At 45.1% G+C, this 24,034-nt stretch overlaps 1 protein-coding gene across 1 annotated transcript; it reads right to left on the bottom strand.

Moving 5' to 3' along the window:
- Positions 1–395: 395 nt before the first annotated feature.
- On the bottom strand, positions 396–19,081 carry rasgrf1 (Ras protein specific guanine nucleotide releasing factor 1). The gene is made up of 27 exons (XM_076038122.1): positions 18,501–19,081; positions 15,096–15,202; positions 14,767–14,914; positions 13,905–13,997; positions 13,574–13,827; positions 13,181–13,260; positions 12,865–13,058; positions 11,533–11,642; positions 10,985–11,103; positions 10,571–10,731; positions 10,099–10,162; positions 9,553–9,695; positions 9,354–9,436; positions 8,964–9,212; positions 7,239–7,612; positions 7,011–7,130; positions 5,547–5,717; positions 5,282–5,388; positions 4,563–4,675; positions 4,403–4,463; positions 3,819–3,922; positions 3,634–3,718; positions 3,345–3,542; positions 3,167–3,246; positions 2,959–3,076; positions 2,789–2,857; positions 396–2,679 (listed from the first exon to the last, which is right to left on the bottom strand). The coding sequence occupies exons 1-27, from the start codon at positions 18,774–18,776 to the stop codon at positions 2,587–2,589; spliced, it is 3,774 nt and encodes a 1,257-aa protein (XP_075894237.1). The 5' UTR covers positions 18,777–19,081; the 3' UTR covers positions 396–2,586.
- Between the last annotated feature and the right edge of the window lie 4,953 nt (positions 19,082–24,034).

Genomic DNA, 24,034 nt, shown 5'->3' on the forward strand with positions numbered 1-24,034 from the left:
GTCTGCACTGATTGGCCAACTGCATTTGGAAAAGAGTTTAATACCACCTACACAGTGTCCTTGCACAGGATGTAGCCTGGTTGAGATCATAAAGTCAAACACAATATAGAGCATAGGGGGACAGTGTACACGATTAAATGTGACAGGGTGAGAGAGAGAGAGAGAGAGAGAGAGAGAGAGAGAGAGAGAGAGAGAGAGAGAGAGAGAGAGAGAGAGAGAGAGAGAGAGATGGTCGTGTTACATTATTCACACAAAGACCAGGCCAAACTCCCCTGATATAAAATTAATTTATTAGCAAGAGATAACTGCGAAACAAATGTTCAAATGTTGGTTGATTTCATGTGCGGTCATTACCATGATCTTTTCATCCTCCCCCTTTGTCGTCTTTTTGTCGTTTGTTTTCTTACAAAAGTGGGAGTAGCCTTTTCAGTTGTGGCAACAAGAGGGCTGAAAGATAATTTTCATAACACCGGGTATTGCTAACGGCAAATTGTTTATTCATTTATATATCTTATAAGAGTATGTGCGTGTATAAGTGTATACAGTTTAAGTACGTATATAGTATTATTCTGTTTGTGAAGGTGTTACATGCCTGTCATATGAGTTTCAAAAGTGTACTGTACATACATTGTAAAAATACATACAAATATTCACAGAATAAGCACTACATTACTATATTCCTGCTAACAGAAATGGTTATAGACAGGATTACAGTATAAATGCAAAACACTGTTAAGTTCTCTCCTACCTCTAAGTTCCGGGACCGCACTATTGTAGCATTTTGTGTTTAAGCTTTAGAAGGTACAACTTTTTTTTTTTGTCTTTTTCAGGGTTACACTGTTCCACATTGAGATTTATGCAGGGTTGCATCTACAAAATGTACAGTACATCTCAGTGAGGTGAATAAACAACAAAGTACAAAATACTATCCCATGTTCATATAAAGAGCAGGTCACTCTCTCTTATACTACTACAAAAATAGTGTTTGAATGCTGCAGGCAGAGGTCATTCACATGTTTTATCATAGTTTTTCAACAGCAATGCATATAACGGAGTGATATATAGTCACGTTCCACAATCACTGGAACAGCAAAAAGGACAGATTGTCTTTAAATTACAGAAGAGCAACAACCTTTAACTCTACACAAGAATTGCCAAGACTGTAGGTAACACTTTCCAGTGCGTGTGATCCTTTGTTTGGAACTTGAACTCAAAAGTAGCAACACAATATTCATACTGAGGGAAAACTTTTTGCGCTAAAGCATATTCTAAATTAAACAGGTAATTCACATAATTGTTTTGTTTCTCTATTGTCTTCAAAGCTTTGCCAATCAGATAAAGTTAATGGAGGTGTTTTTCGTGACTGTGGTCAAACATGTATTGCTTTAATAAGGGCACAAATGGAGACTCCCAACTCAAGTGGTTCTGTTCCTGGGTCTTTGTCGATCGCAAATTTTGTTGCAAAGACACTATATAGTAGTGGATAAATCAATCAATAAATGGGTAAATGAATAAATAATGGGAAAATGATATAAAGTGTTTTAGATACCCAGCTTCCTCCCGGGGTTATGCTTTCCTCGCTATTACAATTTGGATAAACTCATTCCTCTTCTTTGTGATTGAATGCCTAAGTGCCTCAGAAATTCAAAATTGGATAAACAGCCATGATTTGTGATGCTTTGCATTAGCATGCTGACACACTGAGCCAAGACGGTGACCGAGACCGTTGAGATAGAGCATAGATAGAGCATGTTAGTGATGTTATTCAGAGACCAAAACATGCAATTAGCAGAAACACTTTGGAGCTTAGCTGCCTCGTGATGTATTATGCTTTGTGTAGGCAAAGTGAGATGAATATTGTCACCATCATCCATTTTTTTTTCCTTGTTCATTGTCTTTTTTATAATTACATGGGAGGAATCAAAAAAACCCAACTTAAAAGAGGCAAATGTAAATTGAAGAAACAATTTTCTTCAGTTTTAGTTTGGGAAGCACACACACACACACACACACACACACACACACACACACACACACACACACACACACACACACACACACACACACACACACACAAATATTTGTTCTGCCCATTGACAATATTTCCTTGTCCTTAAATATAGCGATCTTCTATTTGCTCTTTTACCTGATTTAATGCAGTTTCATTTTTTTTTTTTTTTTTACAGTGCTACATTGTTTGCAGAGAAACTCAGTCATTGATAAAACTCAAGCAAAGAGAACAACGGCCGGCAGCACAAGTGCTCAGAAAGTGCAAAGTTGACACAGCATAAAATGATGCAAAATAATGTCATTGGTCACTATGAAGGCACAGCCGTGTACGACCAAGGTGACCTCTGTTATTATGCATGAAATACCCAAAGAAACAAAAGGAATCCTCCGAGCAGGTGGCATCATGGCAACAGTGAGGAACAAAAGATACACGCCGAAAGGTTTTGTGTTGTCGAACATCTACTGTACAGAAGAGAGATTATCTTAATAAACATGTACAACTATACAAAATGTGATGCGTATGTTAACTGATGTGTAATATTAACAGAGGAAAGAATGTAGAGGCCAACTTCTCCATTAGTTTGGCACTTTTGGCTCAATTCTGAGCGACGCTTCGTACATGCTTTCTTCATCCAGGACAAAGCTCTTGTCCAGAAGATACTGGCCAACCTGAAACAGAAAACACCTTGTTTTGGTCACATTGGTTATTACCGCAAAAAAAATAACTAAAAAGCAAAGCATCTCAGATGGAAGGCAGAAAAGAAAAATCAAAATGTACCTTTGGTTGCAGGTCAATTTTGTATGCCGTCTGCTGGAACTGCCTGATCTCTCTGATGATGTGAGAAATCTGGAATGCGAGCAAAAATAAAACAGGGCAGGTAAACCCACTTTCACAGAAACACGCGTTTAAAAGTTTTTTCCCTTGTGACAGAACCGTGAGCACCTCACCATTCTCATCTTGGAGAAGTTGACCAGGTTGTCTTCGGTGTAGTTTGGCGTCCCCTCCTCAATGAAGGCCAGGTCAGTGAGGTACATTCCCAGGTAGGGCACACAGGGAGGATCACAGCTGGCCGCAAATAAATTACAGGCATTGAGCTCTCTTACCGCAACGGCTGTATTAACGCGGTGCAAAAAGGACTCACTGAACTGAACTCACTTCTTCAAAGCCTCCCTCAGGTTTTTGAACCGTCCTTCTGATGAGACCAGCTTCTGCAGTTTGTCAATCAAAGCTTTTGTCTGGGTAGAAAAAAATGACATCAAGAGCACAATTAATGACGGCGAGAGGCACCTTTGGAAAATATAACAACGAACAAAAACCGAAGAGATGTGCGGACCTGCTTGGAGACCTTGAGCCAGGTCTTCTTGAGGCGGAAGACAGAGCTGCGGTTGAGGGAGGACGTGATCTCGAGCACGGCGTTGTAGTTGTGGAGACAGCGGCAGATGTCGGCCACGGCCACCCATTTCTCTATGACCAGCACTCGAGTGACCACATCGTCGCAGCGCAGGATCTCTGTGGCGATGAGGTTGCTGATCTAGTGGAGGAAAGAGACACGCAACTGTGTCAGATTTGCATTTGACACCCAGGACAGGAGGCAATGGGGCGCGTTTTGGTCAGCGACGTACATCGTTGAAGTGCTTTGTCGTTCTCATGATGTACGGCGTCTTCTCGTTCTTGTCGTTCTTCATCCAGCCCTGTCCAAAGAATTCCCTGTGTGTGTGGAAGCAGATTGATAGTGGTGAACACAAAAGGGAGCGGCGAATCTCTGCCAGCGCGCAGCAACAAAAGAGCAAGACTTGCTGCCACTCACGCGTATGGGATGAACTTGAACACCACGTGGTCGAGCAGGGTGAGCTGCTCGGCAATCTCCAACGCAGAGTGGCACTCGAAGGGTTCGGCCTTCCCCGCTGACATCTGGGATGATCAAAACAGCAGTGAGGCTATCAAAGTGGTTGCAGGCAAAGAATCTGCAGCCGAACAGCGACGCAAACGGACAAATCTGTGGTCTAAGTGGATCAGGACTGGATTTACAGAGGTATTTATTGTCATTTTGAAGGTCGCATCTAATGCACAATTCACTTCATGCACATGAACCATTGTTTCAAAGCAATCACATGTCCATCCAGTCGGTGAGCTCCCCAGAAATGATATATGATCCATTGTTTTCATACTCCAGTACACAAATTGTTTGATCAAACATGCAGTCTTGAAAAATCATGACGCCTTGCTGATAAATGAAAACTTGATGATCTATGGAGTTTTTTGAATAATAGATTTGTGAAGCAACTTCGCAGGGTATTTATGCTCTTCATTGCAACACAGATTTTTTTCTGGAAACAAGGAGATTCTTTTTATAAATCACCCATTCACACTGTAATACACAATGACACTTACGAGTTGGGTCACATCTTCAAGGGTGATCTGATTGTCCCCGTGATCTTCCTGAGTAAGAGTCCTGGCAAACGGCAGAAGAATAAAAGAAATGAAAAAAATGTCAAGCCTTGAAATTTGCACATAGATTTCAATCGCAGACTGAAATAGCAGACTGAGGTACCTGATGATGTTGGCTGCTGCTTTCCTCTCCTGGGTCAGCAGCTCCGGGTCATGCATCACTTCCTCCAGAAAGGCGATCACCTTTGTCTTCAGCTCATTATTGGTCTCAAAGTCCTGGAGAGGGAAACAAAAAAGCAAAAGAGGGGGGGGAAAAAACATAAAGTGAAAATCACAACATGCTTAAGGTCTTTCCACACTGGATGTCAGTTGAAGGCTGACCCCCCCCCTCTCCTCCTCGCCCAAGATTTTTCCCTGCTTACATCAACCGATCCCATCCGTCTCCCACAGCAACACCAACAACACCGATGGCAGACTAGCTCATTATCTCTGCCTCTCGGAGGCAAGCTGACAAATGCCATGCTGATTATAAATCAATGAAATCTTCAGGACAACAATTGACAAAGTATCTATGGGCTAGTTGTGGACTTGCTGCGTTGTTTCCTCTGAAGACACTTACATCTGCACTAGAACCCTCTGCAATCCTTCAGAATGCCCTGTCAAAACAGTTTTTTCCCAATGTACCCATGTCGCAACTTTGTATCTGAGGTGAAGAGTTCAAACATTGGCCCATTCTACCCTTTCTGATTCCAATGATGCTCATCTGTTTTGCATTCATTGTGCAAAGGCCCCTCCTCTTTCTATCCAATGATTCAAGGAGGCAGTGCCGCATGCGACAATGATGACAACTATGCCTCCGAAAACCATGTTGTGATGTTTTACCGGAGAGTGTTTGGAGACCCAGTGCCGCAGGACATTCAGGACTCTGTTGGTGGCTGCTCGTCTGATCACAAACTCTTTGTCACCATTTCTCTGATCTGTCGGGAAACCTGCAGAAAACACACACACACGTGTACAGACTTCACTTGAGCTGACCCGTCAGTTTAATTGAAACATTTCTAGCATTTCTTTTTAGGAAGACTGAAGCTAAGCGACAAAATGAAACAGCATTGGATGGAAATAGAGGAGTGGGTAGGAGTGCAGGTACCAGTGCTGGCGAGGGACATCCGTCGATATTTTTCCTTGGTAGGTGTGCCCTCGTTGGCTCCAGCTGTAGCGATCGCAAACGCGGAGGCAGCAGACAGGGCGCTGCGGTTGTTATCGAGTTCTCTACATGAGGACATCACCATGCCGTTGTTGTAGGAAAACAGTGAGAACTCTACAGAGAGGGAGAGAGATTGAGAGGAAAGCAAAATGATCACAAAACATGTTTAACAAACATGGATACATCTTAGCAAATACAGTTGATCTAAGTCTAGTATTTAAGGAAGTCCATCTGAGAGAACATTGTGTATTTAGGGCACTGTCAGGCGGCCTTTCTAACTTCCTTAGAAAAATGGTGGCCCAAGATGGCAGTGAACTGGAAGCAAGACCCTTGCTCTATGTATATTCTTATATCTATGAGAACCAAATTACTTTTATAGTACTGTGATGATAAACTTTTATTAATGTATTTATGGGCAGTATGTTAAGCTTTTACCAATATAAAAATCATACATCAAACGAAATTTAACACACTGGACCTTTGACTTGACAGGAGCGTTAAAAAGGGGGTGGGGGGTGGGGGGATGGGGGGGGCATGCGGTGGAGCCTGTATGAGTGGCCTGCTTTTATGTTCAGCATGCCTCCACTAGGGGGCACTGTCCGCCCGCACGACCGTTTTTCCCTCCAGACTTTCCTTTGCGAGAGGCTTTGATATTCAAGATGGTTGCAGCTAAATATAGCCACCAAATATCAGCATAACAGAGGAATCAACAGATTCTCCACAGTCTGCTGTGTTTAAATCCCAGGAACAGAGACGGATCATAAGCAGCTCGCGATGCCACGGCGCGCAGAGGGAGAGGGAGAGAGAGAGAGAGAGAGGGAGGGAGGGAGAGAGAGAGAGAGAGAGAGAGAGAGAGAGAGAGAGAGAGAGAGAGAGAGAGAGAGACGCTTGCTGCCTCGCAATTTCTATTAATTCTTGACTCCATTTGATGAATTCCTTTTAAATCAGTGACATTTTTTTTGAAGATGCAGAATGCACAGATAATCCTGGCTGCGGTGGAATAGGCTCATTACCGGGGGTGGAAAGGAAAACACGCTCTTGATGTAGTTGCCATGACACAAGTTTCCCTCACACCTACTGGAGCCTAGCGCTGGCTTCCCCTGCACCATCATCACCACTAACCAATTTATTCTGCATGCGGTTCACACGCTCTCACTCGCGGTGCACCTTCTTTTTCTGTGGTGGGGGTTGGGGGTGGGGGTGCTGTTGGCGCAGGACTGGCTCAACCCATCATGATGTGCTGACCGCATTATCGTTCAAAACGTTTATTGCCAAATGCAGGAACATTTATTTGTATTGTGGGTCTGTTGTTGCGTTGGCATGGGACACTGTGGTTAACAGGCTGAGCTACAGGTGTCGCACAGCTGCTCCGTGTGTCCGCACACACGTATCTGGGACACAGTGTACCTGAAGAGTTTTTGCATTTGACGTTTTTCGGGGTGGTCGGCGACTTGGTGGGCGAAGCCTCTGGTTCGCCCTCATCGCTCTGGTTCTGGTCGTTGTCGCTCTCCTCCCGCACCGAGAGATCTGCGTTGTGATAAAGTGACATGGCTGGTTAGAGGCATCAGGCGGCTTGTCAGGAGAATTCGCAGAGGGGGGGGGGGGGGGGGGGGGAGCGGCTCCAGTCGAACCAACCTTGTTTGGACGCGGCGCCTTCTTCTGTCTTGTCCTTCTTGTCGCCCTCGCCCTCGTCCTGGATCTTGCTGGCGATGGGGCTGGACACGTACAGTTTGTTGATGTCCAAGGTGGTCTTGCTGAATGGGGACATGGACGAGTACATGCTTGCATAGCCGTTTGAGGAGCAGCTGAGGGCAGCCAGGTCAAGAGCTTTGCCCCCGGTGATGATGGGGATGTTGAGGGAGAGCTTGCGCCGGCGGTTCGGGGAGGAGTTCTTGGCGATGGCCAGGGGCGGAGGCGACGAGAACTTCCTGCTGGCCCTGGGGGAGGTGGGGGGCTCCCCGAACAGGAGTTTATTGTTCTGGCTGCTGGCAAAGAATAACTCCAGGGACCTGCGTCGGAGCGGAATACATTCATTTCAGTCAAAGCCGTGGAAATATGTACGTTTCTCCGACTCACATTTTGGCAAATCCGTGCCGTGTGTTTGGAGAGCTTAGCAGAACACACAGCACCTTCTAAATAATAAAGTCGGCCCGGCAGCCAGGACTCCGAGCAGCCGCGTCTCGCTGTTTTAAAAGCGGGATACAAGCTGCAGTGTTGCAGAAAAGCTCTCCCACTCCCCGCCACCCTCCTGGCGACCTCACGGGTTCCCATAAATAGCGCAGAGAGTGATAGTGCGCATGGCCGCTGCTGACACAAGCAGCCAAGTGTAGGTGTCTCACAGTGACATGACAAGCGCCACGGGAGATCATGCTGCAGGGCGTGGGCATGGGGAGCTCCCCGTGATCTAAACCCAGCAGCAGGGGCCACGCTTAGCCCCCACTGCAACACTCCGTCGATATTTCACACTATGGATCTTTTTGCGGACAAGAAGAGGGATGGATGGAGGGGGGAGGGGAGGGGAGAGGAGGGAAGGGGAGGGGTGGAGGGAAAAGGGAGAGAGGAGGGGAAGGAGGTGGAAGGTGGGGTCCTGCAGCATCAGCGGTTGGTAAGCCTGGGTAAGACACTCCCAGACAGGCAGATCTATCTATCTATCTATCTATCTATCTATCTATCTATCTATCTATCTATCTATCTATCTATCTGTCTGTCTGTCTGTCTATCTATCTATCTGCAGCACAAACATTAATGGCTAATATCAAAACCAACTGCCATCACCACAGTGTGGATCAAATATGGTTAATTTCCACTAAACGTTTGAGGGGGCGGGGACTCTACAGATCTCCAGTTAACGGCATATTTAGCCCTCTGTTTAAAGCACCCTGTAAATGTGCTTGGCTTTTAGCCTCCTTAAAATTCTGCTCCTTCTGTACCTTTCACACGTTTAAGAAGGGGACAGAAGCAAGGTCACCTCCCACCGTGACATCACTTCACAGCTGATTTCTAGGGCTATGTGCTTTGGCTCATGATTTTGTGAAATGTGAAGTGAGCAAAAGGCAAATAATAGACTTTTCTCAATTATGTGGAGTCCTTTGAGACGCATAATTTAAAATACATTTTGGCTTATCTGAAGTCTCAGAGAGACACTTTCAACACTTCAAATCTAAGAATCCCAAATCGAATAAAAGTGAGATTTGTAAAAAACAACAACAACAACAACAACAACAAAAAAACTGTGCAGATGAACAAAAACTTGTGGTTGTTCTGCTTGTAAGTGGAGACCGAGCACGTGTCTTTGCCCGTTGTAAATGTCATGTCAACGGTTCAGAGTTCTATATTTGTCCGAAACGTATGGTGACTCACCGAGCGGGGATGGCACTGATGGGCTTCTTGTAGATGGTGATGAGTTTGTCAAGCACCACGTCAGCCGTGGTGAACACGCGGTAAGAGTGCAGGAAGGTGTTGAGGAAGTCGATGGAGAGGAAGCGCAGGTCTGTCAGTCTCTCCAGCAGGCGCTCCACGCTGGCGTAGCGGATCTGCAACACTTTGCACGAGTTCATCATCTTGCTGAAGCGGATGTCCACGTCATCGCAGTACAGACTCGAATCTGCCCTGCTCCAAAATGAAAAGGGGTGGAGAAGGGGGGGGGGTAAAAAAAGATAAAAGAAAAGAAAAAAGAAAAACATTTTGAGAGAGGCGCTGCGAAGAGTCGCACGCACGCAAGTACACGAGGAGGCTATAAATAAGGCTTACTTGATCATCTGCGGAACTGTGACTTTGGAGTTGTCCTCAAAAGCATTCATCATCAGCCCATTGCAGCGGATGTTGTCGATGCACTGTGGGCCAGATTCAGCGGCGGTAAAAAAAAAAGAGGACATGGGGTGGAAACGTTAGTGAGTTCTGTCGCGTCCTCAGATTCTCGTGTGGAGGACGTTAATCTGGGCTGACGTGCCTGGCTGATGTCACTGGTCCATGCCGACTTCTCCTGCCTGGAGGAGGCCACGAGGATGACTGTGAATGACTGGCTGTCCTTTGGCTCCACCACAATCTTGAAGTCCAGGTGCTCCATGTCCTGGCCGCTCTTATCCGATTTGGCTGCAAACCATCGTGATGCACAAAAGGCAAAGCAAATGTCTTTATACCGACGAATGAATCCACCTCATGCACAATGCATGATGCAAGATTGTCCAAAATTCAAAAAATGCCCCCAAATAGCAAGCATGATTTTTTTTTTTTTTTGTGGCAAATCTTGTAAATCTCTTTGGCAAATCAACATAGTAAATTCATTAGTTTCATTTAATTTGTGTCCAAATATTCTTTTCATTTTGCAGTTTTTGAGATTGATTGAACTGTTTCTTTTGTATTTACTTATTTTTTAACAGTTGTGACAGACTACCATTTTTAATGATGCGACTTCAGCGGGATGCTTTTATTATGAAGACAGATTCTCCGCATCACAGTACAAAGTCTTTTGACAAAATGTCAATGCAACACTCACACTCCTCGTCTGTCCCCTCGGGGTCCTCCATTAGTGTGCAGTCTATCAGTGAGACGACTCCATTCTGCCAATAGAACACAACACAACTTCCTCATCCCACTTGGACACGATTCCGCAGAAAACCGTTTGTGGCAATAGGCAAAGAATTTGCTTCATTCCGCAGGACTTTTGCTGAAAACGGTTTGCGTTATTGTTCGACTGCTGACGCTGCGGCTTCACTGTTCGGCCTGGCATTCACTGCCCTCACACTGTCATCAAGTTCTTACAGTAAAATACAGCCGGGTTTATAGTGCCTCCTCAGCACTGGAAAACATACAGATGCTCAGCATGAATATTCAGCAGAGAAAAAGGAAGAAAAAAAAACATTAAATAAAACAAGATAATAGTAAAATCAAAACTAGAGAAATAATGACATTAAATGTAACAATCAAAGCAATTTTAGTGTCAACGATGTTAAGCTGTGAGCGCGCACCTTGGTGAGATGCAGCTTCCCCCCGGAACCTCTGGTGCAGATGATTAAATGCTTGGAGAAGAGAAAACACTGCCTCTCCCCCTCCTTCTTCAGAGACAGAGAGCCCAGTCGCCCACGGGTGATCTTGCCCTTCTCGCTCATCGGCACCTGGATGAGAGACCCTGGATATCGGAGGAGAAGAAAGCGTCAAAGTCCAAAACCGACAAAGGGTTGGAAATTAATGAAGACAAAGAAAAAAATGGGAAGATTTTATGTTCTTGGCCCACTGTTTATACATTTACAATTATACCTGAGCTTCTACTGAATTTCTATATTCTAATGAAAATTGAATTTCAGTAGAAATTGAATCCTGTCCATCTACTAAAATGCATGTTTTCCAAGTTCAGAGGATGAATGCAAGATGTCAAGCTTTACCTTGTCTGACAAACGTCTGGCTGGTGTCCAGGAGGATCTCGCAGCCCTCCACGATCATGCGCTCGATAGCCAAGTTCTTCCTGATGTTCTCAGTCTCGCTCACTTCATCGTGCATTATTCTGAGGACGAGGAGACACTTTGCTGTCACTTTTATTGGTACTTCTGAAATGTTATCGGTCAATAATTTCCTTCAATCGGTCAATCTAAATTGTCAGAACCAGAGTCCAATATTAAGTGATGCATTAAACACATAAACATTAAATAATGTGTTTGCTCTGAGTTTAAAAAATAATGCATCTAATAGTATAACAATGCAGTGACTTATGTATAATTATATTTTCAGCATAAAGACATATCTGCTCTGTCCTACATAGTTGTTGCTCTCAGCAGTGATTCGATTCAAAATTAATATTCTGTAGTATGTAATACTTTGTTTTTTTTTTAATCAAGCCTATCACGCTTTATCATGCTACCATTAAGTCAAAAAATATGATGGTCAGTGTACTAGCATAGGTACATTTCAACTGTTTGCTGTGATAGTCAGGTACCTTGAAAGCTCCTCCAGCTTGGATTTTGCATAATCCAGACTGTTTCTCTCTATATGTTCATGCGGTGTGTGGGCCAGAAGTTCGTGAAGCGTGAGGATGTAACGGGGAATCTGCAGAGACACAGCAGCAAGGCAGTCAATATGCAACTCGGCTCACACAGACGTTTGAACGTAACCACGACGCAGCGGCGCGCAGGAATTTTCACGTGCATCTACACTAATGAGAAGTGGATCAGTAGAGAGCAAAATCCACTGCGATCAGCAAAATTTATCTTCAACACAGCAGAGCCTGCAGTCAGCCCCAGCAGAGCGGTCTACCAGAAAACTGCAATGCTCGCCAGAAAGCAGCCATTATTAAGGCTGGAAAAAAACAAAAGAAAACCAAAAACCAACTGCTTATTATAGTCATGAAAAACACGATGGGGATATTCTGAGCAAGAGCAGACGCATGCCTGCTGTTTCTGTTCTTGATCAGCGCTGCAGCAATATGGGACATGGCTGAGAGAGCCAGCGAGTGCTCAAGGAGGCAGGTGATTGAAGCCAAGTCCCGACTGAGGCCGGAACAAAGGCCAAAAGAAATAAAGCGCACACACACACACACACACACACACACACACACACACACACACACACACCACACACACACACACACACACACACCGTCAATCTTATGTCTAAATGTCACCACTGTGTGTGGTAAAACTTACTGACACAGCAGTTCTTTTTTTTAACATATGAAGAATGTACTGATATTTATTATAGCAGCAGCTTTTCCGGTGGGAAATGCGCATTAAGGAAATCAAGAAAAGCCAAAGAGACTCGAAAATGTGGCCAAACAGGTGCTCAAGGTCAAAATTCTAAAGACGCAACTGTCATACTTGATTGTACTTTGCTTTACATGACAAAACTGTTTTTCAAATCAAATCATTTGAACAGTCAACAGCGAATGCTTCAGGAAATATAGAAATAAGACAGCGATGAACAGTTTTCCCACAGGAAGCCACGACTGCTTTGACTGAGGGAAACTACAGCAAGACCATAAAGCTTTCTACTGCTTCATATTTATTTATTTTTGTACCCACGCAAGCACACACTATATATATTCAAATATACATATTTTAAATCTTATATGTTTTACTATTTTCAAATGTCTATTTTCATGTAACACCAACAGAGGCGCTTCAGCAATTTTGTTGTTTGCTTTGCTTGCAAAGGCAACAAAGCGATTCAACCAATTCCCGCGGGCCACATTTGTTCACAAAAGGACTGCGTTCAGACTGCGACTGAGCAGCAGCAGCAGCAGAAGCAGCCCGGTGCATGTCACTGAACTGACCTGGAACATGGGGTAGGTGAGGAAGGTCTCCAGGGTCCTCTCCTCACAGTCGGGCTTGGCCTCGTACTGCTTCAGCAGCTTGTCAAAGTCTCGGTTCTGCTTGCAGTGCGCCAGGATCTGCAGGCTGTACTGGTGGTTCCTCACAAACTCCTGGTAGATGTTCAGCATGGGCAGCAGGATGTCGAACAGGTCGGCTGTAAGAAGGGCATCGGCGGCGAGAGACGGGAGCTCAGCTGTGACACCGGCTACAATTCACAACGGCGCCGCTTGAAGTGAGTCACCGGAGGAGCTGAAGAAGAACGGAAGAGGCTCTTACCCAGGACTAAAGTCGGCCAGCTGGCTATTCTGGCCTTGAGACCCTGGTAGAAGATCTGATGCAGAAACATGATGGTTTCACTGAGGGGGGGGAAATAGGAGAAACAGGGTTGAGATGTTAAATTCTCAATTGAATTTTCTTTAGAAAATTAGAGAGTTGCTGTCTGCTGACATCTGTCTCCCATTCTCATGTCTGTCATGTCTATTTGATAAAATCGACATGAAAACCAACATCGACTAATCGACATAACACTGGACAAAAAAAACTTAAATTATGAAGCCTGGTTAGAAATGAGAGGTTGTTTTTTTTTTTTTTAATATTTGCATTATTGAACACTGACATGATGAACATTTCACCGGGACAACTCGAAAGTAGAGAGTGAGAGTCTGGAACCTGTTGAGGAATATGCTGCTGACATCATCGTGGGTTATGGGCGGCTTCTTGGAGCTGGCCGCCATGCGCAGTGGCCTCAGGAAGTTGTTGACCAGGATGTGGAGCTGCTGCACGTACTCGGCCTCCGAGTCCACCATGCTGAACACCACCTGGTTCCTCTTCCTCATGCTCTCGGCGTGAGGTGAGCGGATGTAGTCCTGGATGATGGTCTTCCACTTCCTCCTGCAGATCCAGCCTCGCAGGAAGCTCTGGACCTGCGGATTCAGAGGGACGCAGTGAGGCCCATCCATTGGCTCGGGGACGCACGTTCAAACCACAAACTTGACGTTACTTTTTTGATTTTCTTGATTTCTGAGTCGTCGTCTGACGGCGCGGCCGCAGGGCTGGCGTGGATCTTCTCGTTGTCTTTGAGTAACCCTGCAATCTGTTGGAGAGGGAGCCATGAGAGGAGCTATCAGCTTCAGTTTCAATAAAGACAAACTACAGCTTGAGTGCTTTCTTTTTGGCTCACAGCGGCCATTTGAATCAGGTCTTGGTGTAAACTCTCCTGCAGGTTAAAAGAAATAAACAGCGTGGCGCTGCCTTGAGCTGTTTAGCCCTAAACGTCTCCATTTACTTTACAGCGGCGCTAACCGTCACTGTGTTTGGTGGAGGGGATGCAATACAAGGCGGTGTTCATGCATATTCGCCGCATAATTTGATTTAAATCATCGCATTTGCACATTAAAGCAAAAGTGACTATTTGATGTGGAGAATACAGCTGGGAGCGCGGCCCTGTCGGAGGCATTGTTTCCGTGAGGAGATGCAGAGTGTTCAGCCTGAGCCGCGGCTCTCCACTTTGGTTTTCTGTCCGCACCAATCATCAACAAAAAAAAAAAAAAGGGAAAAGATTACTTTCACGAGTACAGCTGCTGTTTGTTTTGCTGGCAGGATAATGCAGAGATGGAATGAAAGATGAAAGGAATAAGGATGGACTGCATGTTATTAGTGTTTCAGCTACAACTTTCTAACAGTGACTGACTGAGTTTGATTAAATTGAAACACCTCAGCCAGGCAGCAACAGAGGGTGGCAGCACATGTTGAAAAACGCCTGTTTGCTTTATGTCCCCCGGCTGCTGATTTGTTCCTATCGGAATGATGCACCAAGCACCACCTTCTCTTTATTCTCGCGGCATCACGGTGGTGGATGTTACCTCTGACTTTAGCCTTTCAATCTCTATCTCCCCATCTTCTATCTGTTGTCGAAGTTGCTTAGCAACTGTTTTCTCCGTCTCCACAATCTGAAGCAGATGAAGATACTTCTGCATGAGGGTCTCGTGCTCATTGGCCAAGTTTCTGTAACTGTAACACACACACACACACACACAGTTGCATCTTATATTAGAGCGGACAAGGTTTCAATTTCATCATGTCTTACATGTAAAATCCACATATAAAACCCCCAATAAATCCCCTGCACCCTTTTTCTTTTCAACCATTCCAACTTTAAATAACGATGTCTCCCACATCTGGCTGAGGTTACCTGGCGTGTGATATAGCCGCCACCCATTCATCGCAGTCCTTCACGTCTTCCGTGCGTAGCTCGAGCGCCTTTTGGTTTTCGTGGGTGAAGCTGACGGTGAAATAATACTGAAACAAGCAGAGGGAAGGGAGATGCAGAGGTTAGAACCGACAGCGATGTCATGCAGGGTTTTTCTCCGCAGATGCAGCAGTTTGTTACTACTCTGCCCTCTAAACAAATGTGCTGCACAGTGGCTTCCCTGAGCCCCCTGCCCAGTTCTCGTTTTGGTGTTTGTTTGGCTGCCTCGCTGCTGCAGACATCAAGCGGGTGATTTAAAAGCACACAGGGCCTCGCTAGGCCACACCCACCGGCACCAGTGATGGAGCGCAGCGAGGGAAGCCTCCACCAGCACCTCATTTTTTACTTGTTTCCTAGCAACTGAAGCTAAACTACCAGCACTGCTGTAATAACTATTATCAACAGTAATATTTTTTCTTGCTAATGTAAGAAAAATCATAGGTATAAATTGCATATTTTATACTTTAATTCTCTGCCACACTTTTGTGGTTACCGCCTACCTTTTCGATGAGTAAATGACACATGAGAGGATGTTCAAAGACCAATACAAAACATCACACTGTGGTTTTCTTGGTTTTCTTTCTTCCAGATATTTCTTTAAAACGCTCACTGACCGGGCTGTTCCACTTTGATTTCACTGGCAAACCTTTTCAACCAGAGCAAACGCGGGTGATCCGAACAATAAGACGTACAAGAGATCAATCATGTAGGAAAAGAATGGCAAAAAACAAAACAGTCTTTGACGTCCAACGAGGGACACGTCGCCTGTTCACATCGTGACAACTTTGTGGCGCGCGACTCCGTCATCTGGCCTGCAGACGTTGAACAGGCGCCCATCAACCTGCAGCTGATAATTATTCATGGCTGGCTGCTCCTCCATTTTCACTTTCATTAGGTATTCATCCTACTGTCAAAGAAAATATATTTCCGGCAGAGAGGCAGGAGTGTTGTGTTAGTTTTCCCTCATGAGCTCGTCGGGTGTGAGGCGACGAGGAGCTCGGCCGCTGCTTCCTGCTTCGTGGTTGCGCGTGATTTTCACGCATCTTTAGAAATCATTGCTCAATCAATACTAAACCAGCAGGGGGAGGGACACGGGAAGACGTGGATACGTATGTCAAAGGCTTGTTTGTGTCCCATTGTCACTCGCTTGTTCAAATGATTTTCAACCACCTTGCAACAGAAGTTCAGTCCTGCATCTAATTGGATGAGGAACGTAGTATTTGGTTGTTGCGTCACCTTCTTTGATATTAGAGAAGATTTGTCTCACTGTTGACCTCCATACACATTTCCCTGACCCTTCACTGGCTGGACTAGCCCATTCCAATGGACCAGATTTTACTATACCACTTAGGGCGTCCAGATCCCTGCGTCTTACCGCCGTTTGACGCGTTTATTTCGTGACGACCGTCAACACGGCAACATGTCTTTTCTCTAAACGCTCTCTGACCCCTCCGAGGTACGGCGAGGAACAAATTTAGCCCACTCACGTTAATAGAAGAGATGCAACACGCTGCCTCTCCCTGTTCGCCCGCCTCTTCCAACTGCATCATTCTTTAGGATGCAAATAAGAGTTGCCATAGAAACCTTGGGTGCAAATGCATTATCATTTTCACACTAACTCCGTTTGCGGATAAATATAATGTGGGGATTATGGAGGATTGCCATAACGTTGCCGCTAAACCGCAAAAACCCAGGTGGGCTCTGGCGATAGAGGCGATAGCTCCTCACTGGTGTTTGTCCCCGCTGAGGATGTTTGTTTGTTTACACTGAGCGCCAACACTTAAGCAGCCCATCATATTAAACGCGGTGGTCAGCTGGAGCAGGTGCGCCGCACAAGTGCCTTCGCTCTCGACCAACAGAGCGGCCAACCAACAAAAGACAACGTCTTTCCTTTTTTTTTCCCCCCTAAAGAAACCACTCCAAGATGGCACGCAGCTTAGACTGTCCTCAGCAGGCGGTTGTGGAAAGCAGAATGCAGCTGAAACAACAACAACAACAACAACAACAACAACAACAACAACGGCAGCAGAGAGGCATAAAGGATCAAAATGCTTCCAGGCGCCATTCCTCTTGTGCCTCAGAGGCAACTTTTGCGAGCACAGTATTAGCTGTTGTGTCGCATTCTGCTTTGTCAGCGCAAAGGCAGCTGTTCACAGGAGGAAGAACCTGGACTGGCTTTGGATTGCAGCCCTACCTACAGAGTCAGGCACGGCGCCTGCAGAGAGGAGAGGGGAGGAGAGGGGAGGAGAGGAGAGCTGCTTGCAGTGTGGCATTATGTTCCCCCAGTATTCACATAACAGTCCTGCTGACATCTCCCCACAGCTCTATGCCGTGTTTTTTTGTTTTTGTTGTTGTTTTTTTTTTTTTTTACACTGAATCCAGATCATTTCATTGATGAAACAAATTTTTTCATTTGCAGATTTCATTTAATTGATCGCTGAGCCGTGATGTTGTCTCCGTGACACTTTGTTCATCACACTGAGTTACTGAACAATTATCACGTTCGATGCAAGCAGATGCTTAAGGATTTCAGCCAAAAGAGGGGGGTAAAAAAAAAAAAAAAAAAAATCCTGTCATGATTCTCCTTTGGACGCTAGCTCAGAAGGGGCACCCTGCTGTTCCTTGAATTACTGCTTGCTGCAATTTCCCCCTTTCCACCACAAGGTGGCGACCTCGAGGCGACAACTTTTTTTGGTGTGTTTTATCGGAGGGGGGGGGGCATTAGGTGTATCGCTCTCCGCCCTGAAACGCCGAAAAGATGAGTGAAAGTCAAAGGCAAAACACCTTTGCCGACAGAGACGCAATTGAACGCATCGCCTCCGAGAAAACAGCTCGCGAGCGGCCGGGTGGTGAACGCACCGCGCTCCACCTGGAAGTCTCCCGTCAGTCTGCCGCAACCTGAGGGAAACGCTGCTGCATAGCCGCCGCCGTGACATGATTGTGTGTTAATAGTGTTGCCTCATCATTAATGCCACGTATGGAATTACATAACGCCGCGATACAACAATGTTGGGAGCGTTTGTGCCGCGCAGGATTCGAGGTCATCGTGCGAAAACAGCTCCGTGCGCGCAAGGGAGGTGGTGGTGGGGGGCCGTGGGGTGGGGAGGGGAGGGGGCGCGCGCTTTGTTCGCGACTAAAATAGAGTTCAAAGACGCTTTTTTTTTTTTTTTTTTTTTTTGCGGCGCAGACGCACATTTCCCTATGCAGCGTTGCACCTCGTCAATATTTCAACGGGAAGCCTGAAAAACCGAAGCGGCGAGCGAGGGAGAGGCGCGCTTTTGTGTGTGTGTGTGTGTGTGTGTGTGTGTGTGTGTTTTGCGCGCGCGCGCGCACGCACGCTCCCCATACCTGTTTTTCCAAACACTCCTTGGCTGACTGCGAGGGCTTCGGCGAAGGCGCCCTGTCGCATATGCAGCCCTCCAACAGGTACAATCCCGAGGGTCGCGAGCTCGACTCGTTCTCGAAATAAAAGAGCATGTTTTGCAGCAAAGCGAACCACTTTGTGTGCCATTTCGTGTTGTCCGAGCTCCGCTTGCTCAGGCACCCGCGCCTCGTGCCGTCCTTTTTCGCCAAAAGCCCCAGGTAGGTGACATGACCATCGTTCAGCCGTATTCCCTTCTGCATCTTTGACGTGGAGACTTGAGCCGCACAAGGTGGATGGTCGTGTCGTTACATCCTCCCGAGGTCGCTCCCGGAGAAGGGATACAAATGAAAAAAAATGTCAATAAAAAAAAATGAAAGAAAAAAAAAATCAACAAGACTTTCCCCTTTCCTTAATGCGGACCACAGGCAGCGAGCTCGTCCACTCGGTCCGACGCATTCACCGTTTGGGCATTGGTGTGCAAAACGCGATGGCCAAGATGAAAGTCCAGCATCCTAAAAAAAAAAAAAAAAAAAAAATCTTTTGTCATACTCCGCAGGGCCACATAATCCGGTCGAAGAAAACCTCCCCCCTAAAAAATAAAAAAGACGCAAAGGAAGCGATAAAGAAGGAGCGAGGTGAGATGAGAGGGGAAGCGGTTCGGGGTTTGTCCTTTTCTCACATGAAATCTCCAGAAAGCAGCAGGCTGAGTGCTGAGCTCGGCAGTGCTGGCTGAAGTCACATGACGCATGCTTGGGAAAGCATATTTCAGGACCTTGGACAGAGGCGCTTCCACAAGATGCCGCATAAGTTGAGTTTCCTCTCCAGCCCACAGCGCCGCGTCTGAAGGCAACAAGAGAGACTCGGTTGAGTGGAGAAATCAGCCCCGCAGGCAGCTGGATGTCCGTCTTATTTTCACCGATTTAACAGCTTCAAACCTCCCCCACCGTGGCAAATACATAGATTATGCTCAAGGTTTTGGACCAATCTGTTCTTTTTTTTTTTTTTTCTTCTGCAGTTTGTTATAAAACAATTTTTATTAACCATTGTGAATTAACAGTGCGAATAAAGAAAGTCAAATCAGCAAGCAGTGAAATAATAAGTTTTATTTTCTTCTATAGCTCAATGCTATTTTTATTTATTGGATTCTTTTTTTGTTGCATTTTAATCATACAAGGAATGAAATAAAAATATAGTTTGGGACATTTTCAATTAAAAGCCACATGTAAATTGCAACAGATTGTCCCTTTGCTCTTTAGTCCACTACTTTGAAAACCATTCGATTCGAGGAGAAAATATTTAATTGTCTTCACTCTGACAGCAGATCTATTTTGGCATAGGTTCAAGAATGAGTGTGTAACATTTTCTGTTGTACTTGTGTGTACATACTTGCATAAAGTCACTGAATCTATTTATTCACTGCTGTGTTTTCACTCTTTTTTTTTTTTTTTTACAATAGGCCATTAGTCCACTTGTGTCAGGACTCCGACGCAGAGGACTGAGGCCAAGTAAATTTGTTACACTCGCAACTGAAACTCAGATCAGTGATAAAACAATTAGGCTATGAAACTCCTATGATTTCTAAGCTATCGGGGAGAGATAATGAAGGGAACAGAAAATCACTCCTGAGGAGGCCAAAGGACTAAAGTCCATATCATCAAAACTAAATCTAGTCGCTAAGAAATTTACAAAATCACTCGCAAGGAGGGAAAAAGGGACCAAAGCATATAAAACCAAATGCAAGTCTAGTCTAACAAGTTACAAAATCAAAATCACTCACAAGGAGGAAAAGGCAAAAGGCTAAACTACAAATAATCTCTACAGAAGAGGAAGGAACTCAGAACATAAATCAACAGACAAAATCTATCTTCTAATAACAAAACTTATCGTTTACAAAAAAAAAAATCACTCAATCTCTAGGAACAACTGGCTTACAGCGTAACCTTTGAGCTGTGAGCGGGACCAAGGCTAGACATGGCAAACAACGACACCCTGGCACGAGACAAGGGAAACGCAGACTTTTTAAACACACAGGGTAACAAGGCACAGGTGGAAACAATGGGTAATTGGGTCAGACGCACAGGTGGCACATGAGGGGGGCGGGGGGGGGGGGGTGATCTGAAACGAGAGGAAGCTGAGTTAGGCTGTCAAAATAAAACAGGAAATGACAAGACAAAACCCCAAGACAAGACAAACCCTCAACACGGTGTGACAGTCTGGATGTGATCATTACATCCATCTACTGCAGGAAATATGGACCTGCTGAGTGTTTGAGAATCAAGCCAGATACAGCAAGCAGATACAAGCATGAGGCTACACAGGATTGAAAAAAACAAACAAAAAAAAACAGTCTTCTTTCTTGCCCTTAGATCTAACTGTAGTTTACAATTTGGACCTTTCAGTAAAAACAATGTAATTGCATCAGAAAGACTGAATCTGCAGCGTTAGCTCTTCCTGAGTGACACCATGACGTCATGTGGGAATCAACAGACGTGTCTTAGTTGCTGCAGATCAGCACTGTAAATCGCACTTGGCAATGCACTTATTTGAGCAGCCAATTTGTTTAAAAGGTGCAGGCTCTAATCTGCCTCTGTCAGTCCTACTTCTTAAAGTGAAGATTTATTTATTACTCCTTCTCCATTGTATTCCGTTCTCTCCCGCTCTGGTCTATTCTGCCATAAATCCCTGCAGGCTTCACTGTGTCCGCCTCCACAAGCCCCCTTTTATTCCTCTCAATTAGTCACTCAGTTGTAAAATATCAACTAAATGATGCAAAATTGGGGAACTAATGCAGGTGGCCTGTAAAATTCTACTTGTTATAATCTAGTTGAATTTAGATTTTTAGACTATTGCCTGAAAAAAAGCAATCCATGAGTTTGAGGCCATTTTCCTTTTCTTTTTCTGATCGGTTGACTTCACATCAGTGAGCACTTTGTGTCTGGTTGATGTGAGACACATTTAAATAAAAATACATTGTGCAAACCCTCACTTTCACGTTTTTTTCCATGTTGTAAAACATTTTACTTTGCATCAATTTCCAAGTTTTGGACAACTTGGAATTTCAAAAAGTGCATTTAGTTCCCCCCCCCCCCAATTTCAATAGCAAATTGCCAGAAAATGAAGTATTTTTTCATTTAAAATCAAGTCAGAGTGTCGAAATCTGCATTTCCCGTATTTCCCCTCAAATGTAGGACCGCTGACATCAGATCAGTTATGAGACATCAGACCAGAACAGGGTGGTGGTATCACAAAAGCCATGCATCATTGTCAGGGTTCCCTGACATTGTAATCTGCACCCACTTGTGTGACCGTGTGTGTGCATGTGTGCCACACTGTGTTCCACTGTGACGGCGCCCTCACTGTTGACTGGAGGATGCGGCTGCGGCTGCGGCGCCCCCTTCCCTCCCTGAGCCGCCCATGTGAAAAAAAAAGGCGTCCGTCCTGATTACACGTTCCACCAGCCTCCTAATTCGCCGTAGTCCTCTCAAATGACATTTACTAATTAGTTCCTTCTGTTTTTAGAAACAGCCCTCTGATTTTTATCCGGGTTCTGTCATGCTTGCTGTCATGTAGAAACAAACAAGACAGTCAGAGTCAGTTTGATTGAGAGGGAGCAAATATGCGAGCAGCATCTCCGGTGCCCCTTGAAAGGATGATGCTGTGTTGATCTATGTGGATTATCTGCAGACGAGGGGTGAATAGATAACAACGGCAGTGGTGCCACAATGTGAAGAAGCTCATCCCACGTCTGCAAGGAGGGGAGCTGCAGAGTCACCATGATTTTTAGAAAGTGCAGAGCTGAATCCATCCACCTGGATGACAAAGCACCATAAAAAAGACATTATTTTGCAGAATTATCTGTGATACTCTTGTCATGTGCAAGATGGGGAAAATGTGTGTTTCGCACAAAAGCACAATAAGATTATTAAAATTCACGTGCAGACAAAAGTCCTCCCACCCCCCACCCCCTAAAAAAATGATTGAGTGACATCTATTCTGCAATTGTTGTTATAACCTTGTTAATTTTCATTTAAAGACATTTGATGACAATGGTTTTAGTTGTCATTTGTAAAGGTGCTGTTGATTTCTCTTCTCTTTGCTTTCTTGTTTGAAAGGAGTGCTGTCACGCAGGTCACTTCCTCTGGGGACGAATAGCTTAATTAGCAGTGAATAAACCAAATATTTATGTTCTATTTATATTCAGCAAGCCTTTTTTCAATCAAATCCTGGGACTTTTATTTTTTTTTACTTTATTCAGAACTCCTGTTGTTAACAGGTCTGTAGTAAAGTTTCACTCAAGTGGGCAGTTTGAAAAAGGAATTGATTTCAAATGCACTACTGTGGAGATTTAATTGCACATATCAATAGCTTTTTTTTTTTTTTCCTCTGCCAGTAAGATGCCAGCTGGGCTCGTCCTTAGCAACCCCCGGGTGGTATTTAAGTGTCACTTGAACTAACTAGAGGCTCTCTTGTGGAGGCACTCCAGCGCTTTCTGGACTCCTCAGTTTCTGAGCCCCCTCCTGAATAAAGGAAATGCAAAAAGATTTTAATTCTAATTTTGGTGAATGGCAACTCCTTTATGAAGTAAATTTAATTGTACCATCGCTCCACGCAAATTGCATGTTTTCTTAGGGGGACTTCAGAGGTTTCTTGGTTTTGGGTCCGTGGTATGAATTTAGGTTGATGTGTCTCCAGCGAGGCAGGGAGGCATCGGTCCCACGGCTGCTCCCTTTCAAACTCGGGCTGATTCTCTTTTGTCAGAAGCGGTTAGCCGGCCTGCCACTCACTGCTCATGAGTGGGGGGAGAAAGTGGACCCACCAAACACTGGCTGCGTTATGCACTGCAATACTGCTGGCAATGGCATCCGACAATGTCTAACCTTCATGTCACGTGCGTTGGCTTGCACAAAAGCAAAAAAAGAAAAACACATTTTTTTCCCCCTGCGTTTTGTTATTGGAGATGGCTGCAGCCATGTGCTGCTCGCCTGACACTCCCATCGCTTACAACCGCGTTGTGTAACAGCGCAGAGATGTTCCAGGGTGCCCCAGGGGGGCCACTGAACCTTGGTCACATGCATGTAGGAAGTCTGGGCTTGCGCGCATGCAGATTTCATGTCTGCCTGCCTTCAACCTGCCACAGGGATCTTCTGCTTTTATTTACTTGCACGTCAGCTGCTCACACTTTGATTTCGCTGCCTGATGAGAGGGTCACACAAAGCTAGCAGGTTTAATTAACCCGCGGTGCACGCCGCCGCTCTGTAGACCACACACACACACACACACGCACACACACACTAGCACACACATTCGCGCGCGCACACACATCCTAGTCATTACTAGCGTGCTAATATAATCCCCCCTTTATCTGCAAGCGTGCAGCTTTTACTCCACATGCACAAGAAGTCTATTTTCTGCAGCCAGCGATGAAACAGTGCGTACCGTTCAAGTGCTCTATTTTCAGAGCAGGACATGAATTATGGAAAGAAGTGGCCAACAATGTGTATTGCCTTCCCTTTTCCAC

This window comes from Nelusetta ayraudi, unplaced genomic scaffold, assembly GCF_046127955.1.
Source record: "Nelusetta ayraudi isolate G7.1 ecotype Tasmania unplaced genomic scaffold, CSIRO-AGI_Nayr_v1 ptg000053l, whole genome shotgun sequence".
NCBI lineage: Eukaryota > Metazoa > Chordata > Actinopteri > Tetraodontiformes > Monacanthidae > Nelusetta > Nelusetta ayraudi.

Excerpts from the sequence above, each read along its gene's own strand:
- rasgrf1 (XM_076038122.1), bottom strand. The coding sequence starts at position 18,776 with ATGCAGAAGGGAATACGGCTGAACGATGGTCATGTCACCTACCTGGGG. Across the intron at positions 11,104-11,532 it reads AAGCTGGAGGAGCTTTCAAG|AATAATGCACGATGAAGTGA; the intron begins GTACCTGACTAT and ends CCTCGTCCTCAG. Across the intron at positions 5,389-5,546 it reads GATGTCCCTCGCCAGCACTG|GTTTCCCGACAGATCAGAGA; the intron begins GTACCTGCACTC and ends TGTTTTCTGCAG.